This window comes from Lepidochelys kempii, chromosome 4 (assembly GCF_965140265.1).
Source record: "Lepidochelys kempii isolate rLepKem1 chromosome 4, rLepKem1.hap2, whole genome shotgun sequence".
Taxonomy (NCBI): Eukaryota; Metazoa; Chordata; order Testudines; family Cheloniidae; genus Lepidochelys; species Lepidochelys kempii.
Window position 1 is genome coordinate 79,414,338 of NC_133259.1, and position 18,016 is coordinate 79,432,353.

The window sequence follows — 18,016 nt, forward strand, 5'->3', positions numbered from 1 at the left end:
TTAGGACCAAATTCAGCACGGGTGCAAGTGAACACATCTCCATTGACTTAGATTCCATATACTGCTCAACAGATGTTGATGAGACTTGATCCAACTATAGATAGTTCAGACTCTGTGGAGACTCACTGACTTCTAAAGGATTGTGTCTACTTAGAGCAGAATTGAACTTGGCCTTTACAGTGTGATTATACTTTGAGAGGTGACTATAATTAGCATTGTGGGGATATATATTTATTCCCTTTCAAGGACTTCCATAGTGAATTCATTCAGTTTACAGGTCAATTGTCAAAGGACAATTTTTCTAATGGCCTATTTTGCAAACTATTCCTATTCATACTCATTTACTATATTTAGTCAAATTTTGCTGTTAAATTAATTCTATCTATGCACTTATGGTAGAAGACTTTAGTTTCACAGTGTCTCTTCTGTTTCTGCACTTGATAGCACAGATAAAAAAAAAAGAGTACAATATTAACAGGAAAAAAAATCAAGCTGTGTTGTTGTTATCTCTTACTTCCCCACCAGTAATAAAGAACACAGACCATGTTCGTGTTCTTGTGTAGGGCTGCTGTTTGAGGAAAAGTCACAAGGGTCATGGTGAAAAGGACAAAAGCTATGGAATTTTTTTGAAATGTCCATTACTGGGACATTGTTTTGAACCTCAGATAGCCTTTATTTCCCCATATTAGTGCAAATAACCCCTCGAGCTGAGATAACACTAGAGAGATATCGGTAGAATCCTCACTGTACCAGAGCCAACCTTTGGAACCCTAATGGAAATCTCTACAGGGTATTTGTTCATATATTTTTGTTTTGTTACCTTGGGGAAGGGAACACCTCTCTGAAAGTTCCCTACTCTAGCCAGGTTTCAGAGTAACAGGCGTGTTAGTCTGTATTCGCAAAAAGAAAAGGAGTACTTGTGGCACCTTAGAGACTAACCAATTTATTTGAGCATAAGCTTTCGTGAGCTACAGCTCACTTCATCGGATGCATACTGTGGAAAGTGTAGAAGATCGTTTTATACACACAAAGCATGAAAAAATACCTCCCCCCACCCCACTCTCCTGCTGGTAATAGCTTATCTAAAGTGATCACTCTCCTTACAATGAGTATGATAATCAAGTTGGGCCATTTCCAGCACAAATCTAGGTTTTTTTTCCCCCCACCCCCCAAACCCACTCTCTTGCTGGTAATAGCTTATCTAAAGTGACCACTCTCCTTACAATGTATATGATAATCAAGGTGGGCCATTTAAACCCTGGATTTGTGCTGGAACAAGAACCTCTGGGGGGGGTGGGGTAGGAAAAAACAAGAGGAAATAGGTTACCTTGTTAGCCACTTAGCCACTCCCAGTCTCCACACACCACATACCACACAGCAGAACCACTAACCCAGGAACCTATCCTTGCAACAAAGCCCGTTGCCAACTGTGCCCACATATCTATTCAGGGGACACCATCACAGGGCCTAATAACATCAGCCACACTATCAGAGGTTCGTTCACCTGCACATCCACCAATGTGATATATGCCATCATGTGCCAGCAATGCCCCTCTGCCATGTTGTCATAAATATAAAGGGAAGGGTAAACCCCTTTGAAATCCCTCCTGGCCAGGGGAAAGCTCCTCTCACCTGTAAAGGGTTAAGAAGCTAAAGGTAACCTCGCTGGCACCTGACCAAAATGACCAATGAGGAGACAAGATACTTTCAAAAGCTGGGAGGAGGGAGAGAAACAAAGGGTCTGTGTCTGTCTGTAGTCGTCTTGGCCGGGGACAGAACAGGAATGGAGTCTTAGAACTTTTAGTAAGTAATCTAGCTAGGTATGTGTTAGATTATGATTTCTTTAAATGGCTGAGAAAAGAATTGTGCTGAATAGAATAACTATTTCTGTCTGTGTATCTTTTTTGTAACTTAAGGTTTTGCCTAGAGGGGTTCTCTATGTTTTTGAATCTAATTACCCTGTAAGATATCTACCATCCTGATTTTACAGGGGGGATTTCTTTATTTCTATTTACTTCTATTTTTTATTAAAAGTCTTCTTGTAAAACACTGAATGCTTTTTCATTGTTCTCAGATCCAAGGGTTTGGGTCTGTGGTCACCTATGCAAATTGGTGAGGCTTTTTATCCAACATTTCCCAGGAAAGGGGGGGTGCAAGTGTTGGGAGGATTGTTCATTGTTCTTAAGATCCAAGGGTCTGGGTCTGTAGTCACGTAGGCAAATTGGTGAGGCTTTTTACCAAACCTTGTCCAGGAAGTGGGGTGCAAGGTTTTGGGAAGTATTTTGGGGGGAAGGACGCGTCCAAACAGCTCTTCCCCAGTAACCAGTATTAGTTTGGTGGTGGTAGCGGCCAGTCCAAGGATAACGGGGGTAATATTTTGTACCTTGGGGAAGTTTTGACCTAAGCTGGTAAAGATAAGCTTAGGAGGTTTTTCATGCAGGTCCCCACATCTGTACCCTAGAGTTCAGAGTGGGGGAGGAACCGTGACACATGTACATTGGTCAAACTGGACAGTCTCTACGTAAAAGAATAAATGGACACAAATCAGATGTCAAGAATTATAACATTCATAAACCAGCTGGAGAACACTTCAATCTCTCTGGTCACGCGATTACAGACATGAAAGTTGCGACATTACAACAAAAAAACTTCAAATCCAGACTCCAGCGAGAGACTGCTGAATTGGAATTCATTTGCAAATTGGATACAATTAACTTAGGCTTGAATAGAGACTGGGAGTGGCTAAGTCATTATGCAAGGTAACCTATTTCCCCTTGTTTTTTCCTACCCCCCCTCCTCAGAGGTTCTTGTTAAACACTGGATTTGTGCTGGAAATGGCCCACCTTGATTATCATATACATTGTAAGGAGAGTGGTCACTTTAGATAAGCTATTACCAACAGGAGAGTGGGTTTGTGGGGTGGGGGGGGGAGAAAACCTGGATTTGTGCTGGAAATGGCCCAACTTGATTATCATACTCATTGTAAGGAGAGTGATCACTTTAGATAAGCTATTACCAGCAGGAGAGTGGGGTGGGGGGAGGTATTTTTTCATGCTTTGTGTGTATAAAAAGATCTTCTACACTTTTAGATATTCTTGACTAAAAGTCAAGAATATCTAAAAACAAAACAAAACAAAAAAAAAACCCACAAAGACCATGACTGCTGTCCCAGCCCTGACAAACATGCAGCCCTAATGATATGCACTATGGGGCAGAATCTATTTTGCTCTTTAATAGCTCAGCCTTGCTAACCAGGGTACAGAGTTAGTTTGAGGCACATCCTTGGCCAAAATCCTTCTGATTTTAATATGAGTTTTGTCTCAGCAGGTACTGAATGAGCACTGTAGGATCAGGCCCCTTGTCAACACAGTTAGCAGGTGTGACTCAAGGACACAAAGGGCCAGATCCTCAACTGGTATAAATTGGGATAGTTCCATTGACTTCAGTGCATCTAAACCAACTTATATCTGCTGTAGATCAGGCCCATTGGTTGAAATTCACCCCGATCAAGGCTTATGGACTGCCCTCTGTCCTTAGGTCTATTTCACTCATGAGTACTATGGTGAATAACACCCAGGGACAAATCCTGCTTGCCTTAGCCATATGAGCCACCCTGCAGAAGTCAATGGAACTAATTGCACGAATAAGGCAAGCAGGATCTGGCTCATGTAATTTTAACATAGATACTTCTCTAGCCCAATCACACTTTAAGGTAACCAGATTTGAATCAAAGTGTCTATTTCCCTGTTAAATCCACTGCTGAGTGTTGACAAATGCTGATAGGTGTGCAACAAATATCTGTGTTACCAAAGTGCTATCATTTATAAGAGCCATGAGTAATCAAGCATTAAAGTAAAAGGGGCCTGTTTGTTATAGGCTATATTGGCCTCATCTGTGATAAAGCGAACTTATCTCTGCAACTGGCATTTTAATCCTTTTGCAGTATTTTGTAACCTGGTGAAACAAATAATCCTGTGTCTTAGAAAGTAGGTAAATGGTGAGCCATACTGCAGATATGTTATCTCTTCCAGTTATTCAGCAATGAGGACATGAGTCAGAAGGAGAAATTCGTAACAGAAAAAATTTACCAGTCCTGCCTCTTTATTTTCACACCTTTTCAAATCACAGGCTTAGAGTTGGTATTTCTGACATAACCTGATGAGTTTTGTACCACATCTCTTGCAGTCTCCTTGTTTTGTAGCAAGCTGTTGTCCAATGCTAATATCTCCCAAATAAATCCATGGTGTCTTATAATATCATCTAAAAATATGTGTTTCATGACAGAGACTTATTTCAGTTCCAAAATGTTGTTTCTGTGCAAATATGATTCCATTGCAAGTGTAATTAAAACAACTGATCCAGAGCCATATTCTGATCTCAGTTACTCAGAGTGACTCCACTTAACTGACTGAGATCACATTCTGACTCCTCAGAATTAATTTTCCCTTTTACTGCACATAAAATAATTATATAATACTTGCCAAGCATAGAAAAGAAAAATAGGTTTATTTGGGGGCCTTATGATTAATGTAGTTTTAAAATATATATCTTTACCTGAGGCATCAACAGCAGCTTAGTTTGTTAAAACAGAATAAATCCTAGCAATCTGATTTTACTTTTCCCATTAAAGCTGATTGCATTCCTTTTTGCACTGCATGGAGCTTGATAACAGTTGCTTTGTTTTCTATGCAGTTTAGTTATTGAATTTAGCTCTCTGAAATGGCAACTGCACAACATGACAGACATCCTGAGCAAATGCAAGAAACAAAACATCATCCCCAGAGGTCCGCACCTTGCATTTTGCTGTGATGCTGGGAGTTCCTTTCCCAGACCTGAAGACTCTGTGTGGCTCGAAGGCTTCTCTCTCTCTCTCACCAACAGAAGTTGGTCCAATAAAAGATATTACCTCATCCACCTCCTCTCTTTGGTTTCTATTCTGGCTCACTTTCTGGTTCCGACAGACTAGCATAGTTTGACAACGTTCAAGTTGCGAATACTACTGCATGGGAATGAAAATATACAAACAACAACAACCAGTTACATTTAATTTCTCAAGAGTAACTCTATGGAAACATTATTATTGATCTAGAGTTTTGTACAACCTGGCAGCTATGAAGTTTTCTGTATCTGTTGCAAATTCAGCTAAATCATCTATAAAACAATATGGCAATCTGGATCATCTGTGAACAAAGTATCACAACATCAATACTATAATACAGATAACTAAGATCCCACTATATCCCCTACAGTCCAGGTGAAGAGCACAATGATTTTAAAAACAAAAACAATTCCTATGACACTTCAGAATAGGTGAATACCATTTGGCACAAAGAGAGCCTTCAACAGGAATTTAGGGTACTCTGCAATTTGCATGATTGGGCCTTTGTTTGCAGTTATACATAAAAATAATGTTCTCACATTCCAGACAACAAGCTTCTTTCTTTCTTTTTCTTAAATTTCTTTTCATTACAGAATAATATTTCAAATAAAAGGAGCTAAGAAAAATCCTGGGAAAGATACAAGAGAAAAAAAGAATCTAGAAAAAGATAAGAAAGCAAAGAATAGCTACCTGAGGAAAGAGAAGAGCTAAAGAAAAGAATAACCAGAGAGGAAATAAAAGCTGGCCAGGAGGATCACATGAAGATAATGCAAAACATTAAATTGTTCACAGTGGTTCATGCTCAAGGAGCATATGAGAATGACACAAGGCACTACTGGCTTTTTTATTATAACTCAGAAAATCAAAAAATAAAGCCCAAATAATTTCTAAATTCTGTAGCTCCTGTAATCTTCTATAGCCTGCTCTCCTCCTAGATGCCAGATCACACCAGTTCTTCACTTGTGCTGCCATATCACTGGAGACTCCCATCACTGCAGGAATATACAGGCAGTCCTTGACTTTACGACGTTCAGCTGAAGACGAATGGCACTTATGACGTTTCTGAATCTACACCCTGATTCGACTTATGACCATTGGTTTCTACTTTACAATGCTTGGTCCGCAATGGAGTGTATTGCAGCTCCGAGTTACAATGTTTTGACTTACGATGGAATTTTCAGGAACCAATTGTGTCAAAGTCCGAGGACTGCTTGTATTCTTATCCAGCAAACAGGCCCATTACAGGCACCTCTCTGGTGAGTCACGCAGCCCTTGTGATCTGGGGAGCATAAGCTAGGGTTAGCTGGTCCTGCCACTTTCATGGTCATGCTAATTCTACAATATCCCACTAGTTTCCAAAGTTTCATCACGATCGGACATTCCCATAGAATATTAGGGAGAGATCACCCTCAGGCCTTAAACTTTCAGCAGTAATTTCTCAATACCTATTCAACACATACTCTGTGAGTTCCAGCCAACTCACCAGGAAAGAGTTTTCTGTTTTAAAACAAGCAAGCTAAGAAAGTGCATTTTCCCTTTTTTTCTCAGGAACTACAGTACGGACAGAAGCACAGAGAAATATTTTTCCTAATCTAAAGAGCTTTAATATTAAATCCCTGTATTTACTTTGTTGTTCCCTACAGACATTTCATGCACATTGAGCAAGTAGCATTTATTTGGAACAGTGTGTGTGTGTGTGTAAACATTCAAAAATCCTATGCTCAGAGAAAGGTAAACTCACGAAGTCAAGCACTCAAGAAATTAGGATATGCCAGAGATTACCTGTGCAACATTAATTCAGCTCCCTTGTGCATATACATTATGATATAATCATTAATCAGATGATCACTTACTATTTTACCATTGTATCCCTGCCTCATTCATTGAATTAATATTTCATTTTTTTTAATTCTCCTTATTCAATATGAGGCTCCAGGCCTTGTTAACCACATCCAAAGTTTGCACTGAGTACAGACTTCTTAATTTCCTCTGGGGCATTTCTATGGTGCTTCACAAACATTAATGAATTTGTCTTCACAAAACCCCTGCGAGACTAGCTGTTATCATCCCAATTTGACAGCTAGGGACTGAGCACAGAAATTAAGGCCAAAATTGTCAACATATCCACCAATTTTAGGTGCCCAATTTGAGACACCTATGGTGTGATTTTCCAAAGTACATAGCATTTTATATTACTTTATATGCTCAAAGCTTAGTGCCAATCACCTTCAGTTGCTATTGCAAGCACTCAGTACCAGGGCCGTCCCTAGCTATTCTGGGGCCCTATGCAGCTCCCCCACCCCCCCATGGGGTGGGGGCTCTGGGGAGCCTCAGGCCTCCGGGGGGAGGCTGGCTGGCTTGGGAGAGGACGGGGGGAACCACCCCCCAGCACTCACCAGCGATGCGGCTGGGTTGCTGCACTTCCCGCCACCAGTGAGTGCAGGCCCAGCCCTGCTGCAGTCCTCAGGGGTGGTGCCCCAAATTTCCTGGTGCCGCCCCAAATTTCCTGGTGCCCTATGCATATATATATATATGGGTAAGGGTGGCCCTGCTGAGTACTGCTGCAAATCTTACCCAGGGTATCTCATGTTTGGCCCCAGAAAATGAGGAACATACAATTAGTGATCGGCTCTTAAAAGTTTGTTTTAAGTGACTTGTCTGGCATCACATTGGACCTCTGTGGCAGAGACAAGGATATAATTCAATTCTCCAGGGTGGGACTCAATTGCCTTAACCATGAGACCATCCTTTCTCTTCCTGAAAGCTCCTGCCTCAATCACTGCACATTGGAGTGTTCAGTGATTACTTAGTCTTTAAAGTGTTGGAAGGGCTCTACTTCTTTCTATGTCTGGTACTAACTGGCTATGCATAGAGCTTCACAGTACCCCACACAGACACTGTCTGAGAAGCTTGGCCCTTAAAGGTACAGCCCCTAACACCACACAGACTTCTGCAACAAATGAAACAGAAGTCCTATAGACAACAGCCTAATTCACTACATAACTATGGTGGCCACTCAAGACATTCCCAGAATACCAGACATTTCAGTACTTCCAGCAATGGCATGGGCCCACCCCCACCAGTGTGACCTCTCATGCACTGCAGGCTGGGACAAGCGGTGTGTTCTTCAAAATGGAATCCTCCATGTGATACTGGACAAAACCATGTCCAGTTTTGTCTCAGTACCAAGCAGTGGACAAATCATCCCAAAAGGGGACTGTCTGGTTTAAAACCAGACGAATGGCCTGCCTGTATCTTAACCTGATCATTCCCAAAATACCATGTATCCTGTACATTAAATTAGGCTGGGGTCCTGCTGCCCTGTCTTCCTTCCCCTGGCTCCTCTCTCCCACTGCTTCCCTGCTCCTCCCTATCCTCAGCCTCCTGCAAATCCATATCCTCCCTCACCCCTCTGAATTCTACGGCTGCTCCCTCCTCCTTCACTGCTTGGGTCTGTTGAGCATTTTTTTCAGTCACTCCTCATTTTAGGCCAGTCACACAGCTGTCCATTGACGAGCATACAGTATCTGAGGCACACTCCTCTATACTGGGATAGTCTTCTTGTTTAACTGGCTGCTATCGCACATTTTAATCCCATCAGCAACTGCACAAACTATTTATAATCAGCTCTCTGATTACATTCCTAAGGTCAATGTCCAAGTTAAAAGACAGTGTAAAAGTAGTGGAGGTACTGTATTATTCCCCTGTACAGCCCCTAGCTCTCAAAGGGAGCTGTCCTGGGTGCACATAAAAGTGACTACTTAATAACTTCATTGCTAACAATCTAGTAAATATTAGTAACTATCCAGTACATTCATACAGCGTCTCTCCTAAGTGTATGTAAGTCAGCGGGAGAGGTGGGTGCTCAATACATTTTAAAACTGAGCCACTTATTTAGGAGCCTACATATGGATAAGGTGCCTAGCTACAGGCATGCAGATTTGAACATTTTGGTCTTAACCTCTTGTGCCTTTGTTTCCATATCTGTGAAATGGTGATAACAGTATTTACCTACCTCAAAGGAGGGCTGAGAAGCTAAATTAACTCCTGTTTGGCTCCTACACACTACAGAGATAAGTCCACTGGAAATAACTATTGTAAAGAGACCTACAACAAAGAGAACAGTGCCCCTCCACAGCACACAGGAGTGTGCTGGAAGGAATGTACACCTATTGGGACAGGCATGCATTCCATCCCCAAACCAAAGGGGAATGGCCTGCACAAGCAGGTCCATCCACCTGCCTGGCAAGCTGTGTACTGCGAGCTGGCAGATGTTAGGAAGCACAACTGCTCCTGAGAGGAGTCTTTGCAGCAGCATATTCTGTAGGTTCTCTGGGGGCTGCCATCCTGCCATGCACTAGTAAGGTGTCACTGCTACTTCTCCCCTCATAGGTGTTCATTTCTAGGGCAAGTCAACAGAACCCCATTTATCCAAACCCTCTGTTATCCGAACCACCAGTGTATACAGGTCCTGAAGCAGGCCATTTCTCCTGTGGCTGCTGAACCCTCACATTTTCCCATTCTCCAGATTATCTGAATTTATTATTATCCGATCTGGCACTGGTCCCAATTAGACCAGATAAACAGGGCCCTGCTGTGTCATTTTAATGATTTATTTCAGAACCTATAGAACAGGGTCATGTTCACATTGGTGAATCCTCAGCAGCCCACAGATATAGACCCAAATGTTAAGGGTATTTAGGCATTGCTGCGCTCAGAAGTGACTCAGGCAGCTCTGAGGGCCCAGCACCTAAAGGTACCATGATGCCTACCTCCCAGTGAAATCAATGGGAGTTAGGCATTTATATAGCTTTGAGGATCTTGGTCTCAGTGCCTACTTCACCTTTGAAAATGGGACTTAGACATCTAAGTCACTTAGGCTGTGCAATGCTGAGCAGAACAATGCCTAAATACCTTCACTAAACTAGGCCATAACTGGAGCTGCGCAAATAATGGATTTTTTTAGTTCTCTGGCAATTGTGAAATTTTTTAAAAGAAATCATTTGGGTCAAACTGAAAACAAAATTTTTTAAAATTTTTGACACATCCAGCAGTAGAAAAGAAAACAAGCCTTTCCAATTGAACCACATTTCATTTCAATTTTGAGCAATTTTTAACATTTTGGGGAAAAAAAATTCTAAATAAGTTGTTTTGAACTGAAAATGTCAGATTTTTTTCCCCAACATGAACAATTTGGCAAAACCAATGTGAATTCATGAAACATTTTGGCATTGCATTTTTGGGGGCTGAAAAATTTCACCGAGCTCTAGCCATTATGTTCATGTGTAGCATGATACCAAAATGATGTATGTTGCAGCATATATAGCATACCATTTTAGAGGTTAGTTTGTGGGTTACAGACCATAACAACAAACATAAAATAAATGAACTAGTGAAAGGAGCAGTTGTTCCTGGTTTTTGTGTTATAGCTGGATGCTTTTCTCTAATTTAGTTCAGTAGTCATCATATCAACCCCCTTTACACTTAGAGCTGACACTGTACTGGCTGTTCATGTATGGCCTATTGTTTCTTGCGACTAGATGTTCTACGAAGTTTCTGAATTCTCTTCTCATCCCCATGCCTCCCATTTTAAAATTAAAAATATACATCAGAGGTTATTTTATTATTATTATACCACCCAGTCAGGATCAGGACCCCATTGGGCTGGGAACTGTACAGACAGAACAAGAAAAACAATTGCCTCAGAGAATCTACTGTCTCGGTAGGGACAACACGACAGGTGAGTGTTGAAAACAAATGAGGGGGGCGGAGGCAAAAAGGGTGGCCTAGGGCTACACAGTTCAGAGCCTTTATGAAGGGGTGTCTTTTTACAAAAATAAGACAAGTGAATGTGAATCACTAACAGGCCAAGGATGCATCTTTCATTTGTTGGCCTTTCTGCATTAGGTTGTGCAGGGTAGGTGTGGAAGGGGTGCAGGGAGGGGGGTTGAGATAGCTATTTCCAGCTGAACTGGATAAAGCGGAACCTGTGTTCTTATTTTAAGACCAAAACTTGAAGCAATGACGGGGAGAAAAAGAGGAAACTTTGACTTTTACTTTGAGAACATCTCAAAAAGAAACTCCAAGGTAGATTTCAAAGAGTAGCATTAATTATATCTTCTTAAGGAAGATTATAAGGTGCTGAGTGTTAACAGTTTCCACCACTCTCATTAAAGGTGTCATGGTTAAATAAGTAGCACTGATAATGTTTAATTAATATCAAGTGCTTATACTGTGATTTTCATCCACATATCTCAAACAAGATAGTATATGTTAACAGATCTTAATTCATGCCACAATACTGGAAAACTTGTCTGTCTGTCTTTAAAGGTAACAGGACACTTCAGAATGGCCTCCACTGCATGGTTTGGGTTTATTTATTGTTAGTCACCAACATGTGTCTGGCTCCATACCAGTGCTTCTAAGTTTGGGTTAGAGGTACTGAAATCTGAACTGGATTCTGAATTTTGCACGTGGCCCCCTCCCTTTGGAGTGGTTGGAGCCAAATCTCCAACTCTCCAAATCCTTGAAATATGGGGAGGTTAAAATCCCAACATGAATGCTGAGATAGGGCTTCATTCCTAATTATGATTGATAAGGTGTGATTATGAACCCTAGTCCGGCTCCCAGAGGACAAGTGTCTCCACCCTAAAAAAGCCACCACTTCAGCTGGTGGTCACAACAGAGAAACAAGGATTGACGAGGCATGAAGCTGGAACTCCTAGAGGAGATCATCCCTTATGGCCAGGGTTAAAACAGTGGTTAGAGCACTGTACATTGACACAAACTTTAACAACAAGTATGACTGTGGTTGGAAAAAGACCTCCTGAGACATTGGTACTACTGTTTTTATTGCAGAGTGTTGCAGGCACCATCAACAGAACTGCCCCCTGAATTCTGATTTTTTTGAGTCTATCTTTTTTTTATTAATATCCACGACAATCCCAGCTTGATGCTTTAGCTCCAGAGTTACCTTTGTAGGGCCTGACAGGCATAAAGATCAAAATTTGGAACATGTGAGGCAAAATTCTTCTCTCTGCTCTATACTACATGTTTTTAATAATATTTATTCTGCTTGCAAAGCCGCTTGCCGTACTGTGTTCCTCTCTAAAATAGCACTACGACAGACACCGCAAAGGATTTTTAGCACAACATTTCTATAATAGCTGGATAATTCAATATCATTTATTAGAACAGTAGCACCAAGAACAGGGCACCATTGTGCCAGGTACTGTCCAAACACTTAGTAAGAGACAGATGCTGCCCCGGAGCTCTTACAATCTAAACAGGCAAAGCAGACAAAGAAAGTCTTATCTTCATTTTAAAAATGGGGAACTAAGGCACAGAAAGAGTAAATGACTGGCTCGGGGTCATAGTCTCTGACAGAGCTGGGAACTAAATCCAGATGTCCTTAAACCCAGTCCCACACCTCAACCACAAGAGTATCTTTTCTGTACAACAAAACAAGTGTTCAGTATGACAAAGGCGAAAGAGCAGCATGACTTATTCAGCATCTGTTGAGATGTGTTGGCATCTGTAAAAATTACATTCTTTCACTTTAAATATCCCATATTGTAATGCTAATAAGACACTCTAAGGTGATGCTTACTTTAATCTGCAACCCTACATCAACAATAAATAAATAGGCCCCACAATACACAATAGGGGTGTGGTTGCCAGGAGGGCTGGCACAAGCAAATTTGGACCACCCTGTGAAGATTGTTGATTGGGATCCCCAGGTGCAAGGCCCAGGAGCCAGTGTGCAGTCTTTCTTCTCCTTCTGAAACTCCTGTAGAGCTTCTCAATGTGCAGCAGCAGTCAAAAAAGCTAACAATGTTCGGAACCATTAGGAAAGGAAGAGTTAATAAGACAGAAATTATAATGCTCCTATATAAATCCATGGTACCCCCACACCTTGAATACTGCATGCAATTCTGGTTGCCCCATCTCAAAAAAAGATATATTAGAATTGGAAAAAGTATAGAGGAGGGCAACAAAACTGATTGGGGTATGGAACAGCTTCCATAGGAGGAGAGATGAAAAAGACTGGGACTGTTCAGTGTAGAAAAGAGATGACTAATAGCAGATATGATAGAAGTCTATAAAATCAAGAATGGTGTGGAGAAAGTGAATAGGGAAGTGTTATTTACCCCTTCATGTTAACAAAAGAACCAGCAGTTACCAGACAAAAGTAATAGGCCGCAGGTTTAAAACAAATAAAAGGAAGTACTTTTTCTCACAATGCACATGTGAAACTCGTTGCCAGGGGATGTTGTGAAAGCCAAAAGTATAACCGGGCTTGAAAAAGAATTAGATAAATTCATGGAGGATGTGTCCATCAATGGCTATTAGCCAAGATTGTCAGGGACAAGCCCATGCTCTGGGTGTTCCTAAACCTCTGACTGGGATTGGATGACAAGGGAGGAATCACTCCAAATTGCCCTGCTCTGTCCATCTCCTCTGAAGCATCTGGCACTGTCCACTGTCAGACGCCAGGATACTGGGCTAGATGGACCATTGGTCTGACCAAGTATGGCTGTTCTTATGTCAGCTTGAGGGGATGAATCCCACGGGAGCAAGTCAGGTGAACATTAGATGATGGTTCTTGGTGAGTAGGGTTGGGAAAACCTGTGACATTCTCCAACAAGGGCCACAATAAAGGGTGGACATATCTTAATTCATAAGAGGCCCAAGTTGTTATAATCTCAGAGCTCTCAACCAGCATGGACATGCGTGTACTTCATACCATACAGCATAGGTGCTGGAACAATCACACTAGCCTTTCAACCTGTCACTGGTAAGATGGGACTCAACAATGTAGGAGCCTGCAAATTTGGTAGTGTTGGCTCAGGGGAACTTAGACTTTGAATTCAGACAATTGCTCATCAGGCCTGTCTGAACTGGACCTGGTTACTAGAGAAAACCATTTCTCTCTTGGAACTCATTGATTCATTTTTGCCATGCTATGTAGTGAGAAGAAAAAAAAAATTCACATAAAAACCATTTCAAAATCTAACAGTCTGATATTATTAAGCACTTTTAGATGCAGGCCCACAAAAGGCAATGCACTCACAGGCTGGCTGAAATCACAAAACATTAATGTGCTAATGTTAGCCTGTGTGGGTTATTCTATTATCTACAGTGACACCCAGTGGTAATGAAGTAACAGTTCACATGCTGCCCTGTGATCTGCAGAAGAGCGCTCTCTCTCTCTGTAGCTTTAAAGTTTGTCTCTTTTGCCAAGAGAAGTTGGTCCAGAAACAGATATTGCCTCACCCACCTTGTCTCTGTGATCTGAAAGACAGACTGGGTAATCTGACCAGACAATTGTACGACCTATAATTATTAGGTAGCAAAAAAATATATAGAACTGAAAATGATTGTTACTGTGTGAAATACCATGTTTCCAAACGAATGATATGATGGAACAAAACATATGGTGTGATTAAAAGGAAAAACTCCTTATTGTTTGTGTTTCACTGATTTTTGAATAATTTCTGTTAAAATTATGATGATTTGTTAAACCTGGACAATGTGCTCAGCATTGTACCAAACACAAAATCAAGAGTTTGAAAATGAAGAGCTGACAGTGCAAAGGAGCAAACCTACCCATCAGCCTGTGTGCTGAGCAGCTAAATATATAACTTTATGGTTGGACTTTTTATTTATAGCATGTTTTGTCTAAATTACCTAATTTTTAAAATAGTCACAATACATTAATAAGAGAAGGGGAAAGGATGGCTGTGGGAACATCAGGTAACATAACAGAGCAAGTTTTCAAAAGTGGCGTTTAAAAGTGTGCCTGCAATTTTTATTTTCTTATTTGGGAGGTAAAGGGGTAGTTTAAGAGAAAAGAAAACCATTAAAATGTGAAGGCAATGGCACAAAGGAACATTCACAGGGGAATGGAATGTTAATGGCCAGGGAAAGTGTCATGAAATCTATGGGGCTTGGAAAATTGGACCTGTACAAAGTGTGAATTACTAACATATGGTATTACCAAGGGATCTGTCTATAACTGTAACCATCATATATAAGAAAGAAATATATGGTTTATGAGAGCTTATATAAGCACATAAGGCTAAAGCTGGGATCATTGGGCCAATTCTCTTCTCAGTTACATCTGTATGATACAATTGACTTGAATGGTGTTGGGCAGATATGACAGAGCAGAATGTTGCCCTTCATTTAAAGATTAACCTAAATTATCTTGGTAGCTGAGAATGAACCTTGAAACAGACAGTATGTTTAGGGCCCTGGACTGTCACTGAACACAGTTAAACCATGATAATATTATAGAATAATCTTGGTAGCTTTCCATTTTTTAAACATTTGCTGTACCTTCCCCCCATAGAGCAAATATAACTTTCTTTCACCATTCTAAATCTCATGAGGAGGTCTACCTTTACTTTGATTTTTTTGGGGTTTATTTCATAAGATTTGAAAGGGGCATGGAGTCATTTTCCTTCTCCCCATTCTTTTAGAAGAAGAATAATCCAATTTCATTATTTATCTGTAGTTAGGACTCCAGTGTGACAACTCCTGTAAGTGAAGATTGCAGGATGCTACTGTAACAACACTAATAAATATAATTAATATTTACAAAGTGCTTTTCATCCAAAATATTAAAGCACTGTACCATAAAGAGCATTATCCTGCCGTTTTACAGATGATGAAACTGAGGCACAAAGCAGTAACGTGACTTGCCCTGGATCACACCACGTTAGTGGCAGGAACAGAGCTCAGACTTCCCGACTCCCCGCTTTAGCCTTTAAACCCAAACCTTTGATCCCAGTGTCAAGCCCAAGTGGCTGGGCTATGTGCACTGGTAATGTGTGCAGGGCTGAAAAGGAAGGAATCCTCCCTCCACCACAGGAAGCCATTTTGTGACCACTGTAACTGGATGGCGCAATTCTCCTGCAGTCAGAGTGCATGAAAAATTGCTGTCCATGTAACTGCAGATCCACTGGGGTCCTCTCTCAGTCCCTCCTCCACTACTTTCATCATTGGAACTTCACTGGTTCTGCTGGGTCAGGACCTACCACAGCTGAATATGGCCCTTATTTTATACAGCACTTTGAAAATGTAAAGCATTATAAGTGCTAAGTCTTATTGCTGTTTATTGGCTAATAAAGCAGATTTATAAGGCTGCCATTTCTATTTTTTTCCATCTTTGACACTTCTAGATTCTCACTGCTGCTAAAAACAGCTCAGGAAGTTTTTAGAAGTACGATACAGGAAATATACTTTTATAAATCCAGGAGTATAACTGTACAGTCACTCCTCCTCACTCTGGAATGTTGCAAAGTAGGTCCTGATTCTCATTTACACCAGTACAAGATCAGAATTGGGTCCATAAGATGAGGGTCTTCTTGATTATAAAAATTGTGGGTCCTGTACAATAAGAACCATCTTTTTGTACTTCTGAATTTAAGAAATACGTTATAGAATACTGAAGTAATTCTGAAACCGGTTTTTTTCCCCTTCCTCGGTGTCTAAAGCACATAACTATTACAGATCATGTCATTTGTATTTTAGTGCTCTGTATGAAGAAAGTGAATCCCATGCTGCCTGTGGTTCAACACTTACCTGCCTCTCCTGGGACCCACCTGTCCTTTTCCACTATGTAAACCAGATGATACATTTAACAAGGGCTATGCTTGCTAGATACGTTAAAGACGAATATACCTGCAGTACAGTTAGGCTTCTGCTTCAGTTTGGATTTATGCTTTAATAGGTTATGCTATGGTTTAAAAAATAAAAGATGCTTTCAAGATTGGAACATCACTCGGTATCACATTAGCCGAAGGCATATTTTACTTGTTCTCCTCCCTTTTCTTTAAAAGGTTTGATGATGACACCAGTAGCAAGAGCTGAATTATCTGTACTCTCTAAGGGACTGACGTTCTGCTCCACCACAGAACTTGACACCACACTAATATGTGGAGAACTAGAATTATTTCACCAACTCAGCCTTAAAGAATTCTTTCACAAAAGTTATACCACCACCCACAACTACCACATCCGCACCGACAGTCATAACAGAAGGTTACTTACCTTTAACTGGAGGGTCTTTGAGATGTGGGCTCCCTATCTGTATTCCAGATGTGGGTGCACATGCGGCCAAATGCCTGAGTCTGGGAAGTATTTTTTTAGCAGTGTCCGTTGATCCGTACATGCATAGTGAGTCTCCTTGTGCTCGCAGCCAAGGGTATAAGAGGAGGTGCGGATCACACGTCTCCAGTCTCCCTCTTACCATAATGGAATCCAGTCTGAAGCAGAGGGGGTGAAGAGTGGGAAGCAAAATACCAATAGGGACCACACACCTTGAAGAATCTCCAGTTACAGGTAAGTAAGTAACCTCCTCCTCCTCTTCGAGTGTTGGTCCCTTTTTGTATTCCGCACGTGGGTGACTTGCAAGCAGTGATCAGCATGGAAATGAATGCGAGGATGCCAATGGAAGTGAGGTCTGCAGTATGGCCTGGCCCCCCATAGCATCTATAGCTGCTGCTTGTGTGCTAACATAGTGTGTCATGAACCAGTGCTCTTCCTCCAGAAACTCTGCAATATTAACAACCTCCCTTGGAACAGCATCTGTCCCACCATGAATGTCACCTCTCTAAATACCAACATCCATCACAATGATGGCATCGCTGTCTGCCTCAAATACCTACAAGACAATGGACAACACTCAGATATCTACCCCAAACACATTGCTAAACTCATCCATTGCATCCTCACTCATAACAATTTTACATTCAACAACAAACACTTCGTCCAAATATGGGAACAACCATGGCAGTAGGTTGGTTCCCAATATGCCAACCTCTTCATGGGCCACCTGGAGGAAGAATTTCTGGACAATGATATGTCTCAGATAAATCGATGATATTTTCATCCTCTGGACAGATGACCTAAACTCCCTCACAGATTTACACTATGACTTCAACCATCTACCCATTAAACTCTCTCTAGAACACTCCTGCACCAGCATCAACTTCCTGGACACCAAAATCAGTGTCAACAACGGACCTTTACAGACAACTATGTACAAGAAGCCCATCGATCACCACACTTACCTTCACAAATCCAGTAAACCAATCCAAACGCACCAAGAAATAAGTTATCTACATCCAG

General features: G+C 41.2%; 1 protein-coding gene across 4 annotated transcripts in view; it reads right to left on the bottom strand.

Annotated features, from left to right (window-relative positions):
* Nucleotides 1–3,082: 3,082 nt before the first annotated feature.
* The window catches only part of CASP3 (caspase 3), a 45,408-nt gene continuing 30,474 nt past the window's right edge, over nt 3,083–18,016 (bottom strand). Inside the window, exons 7-8 of one of the 4 annotated variants that reach the window (XM_073341790.1) lie at nt 6,047–6,158; nt 3,083–5,180 (exon numbers count right to left, since the gene is read on the bottom strand). In XM_073341790.1, the coding sequence (XP_073197891.1) occupies nt 6,073–6,158 (86 nt within the window). In that variant the 3' untranslated portion in view covers nt 3,083–5,180; nt 6,047–6,072. The remainder of the gene's footprint in view (nt 5,181–6,046; nt 6,159–18,016) is intronic. The other 3 variants (XM_073341793.1, XM_073341792.1, XM_073341791.1) reach the window with 3 other exon arrangements.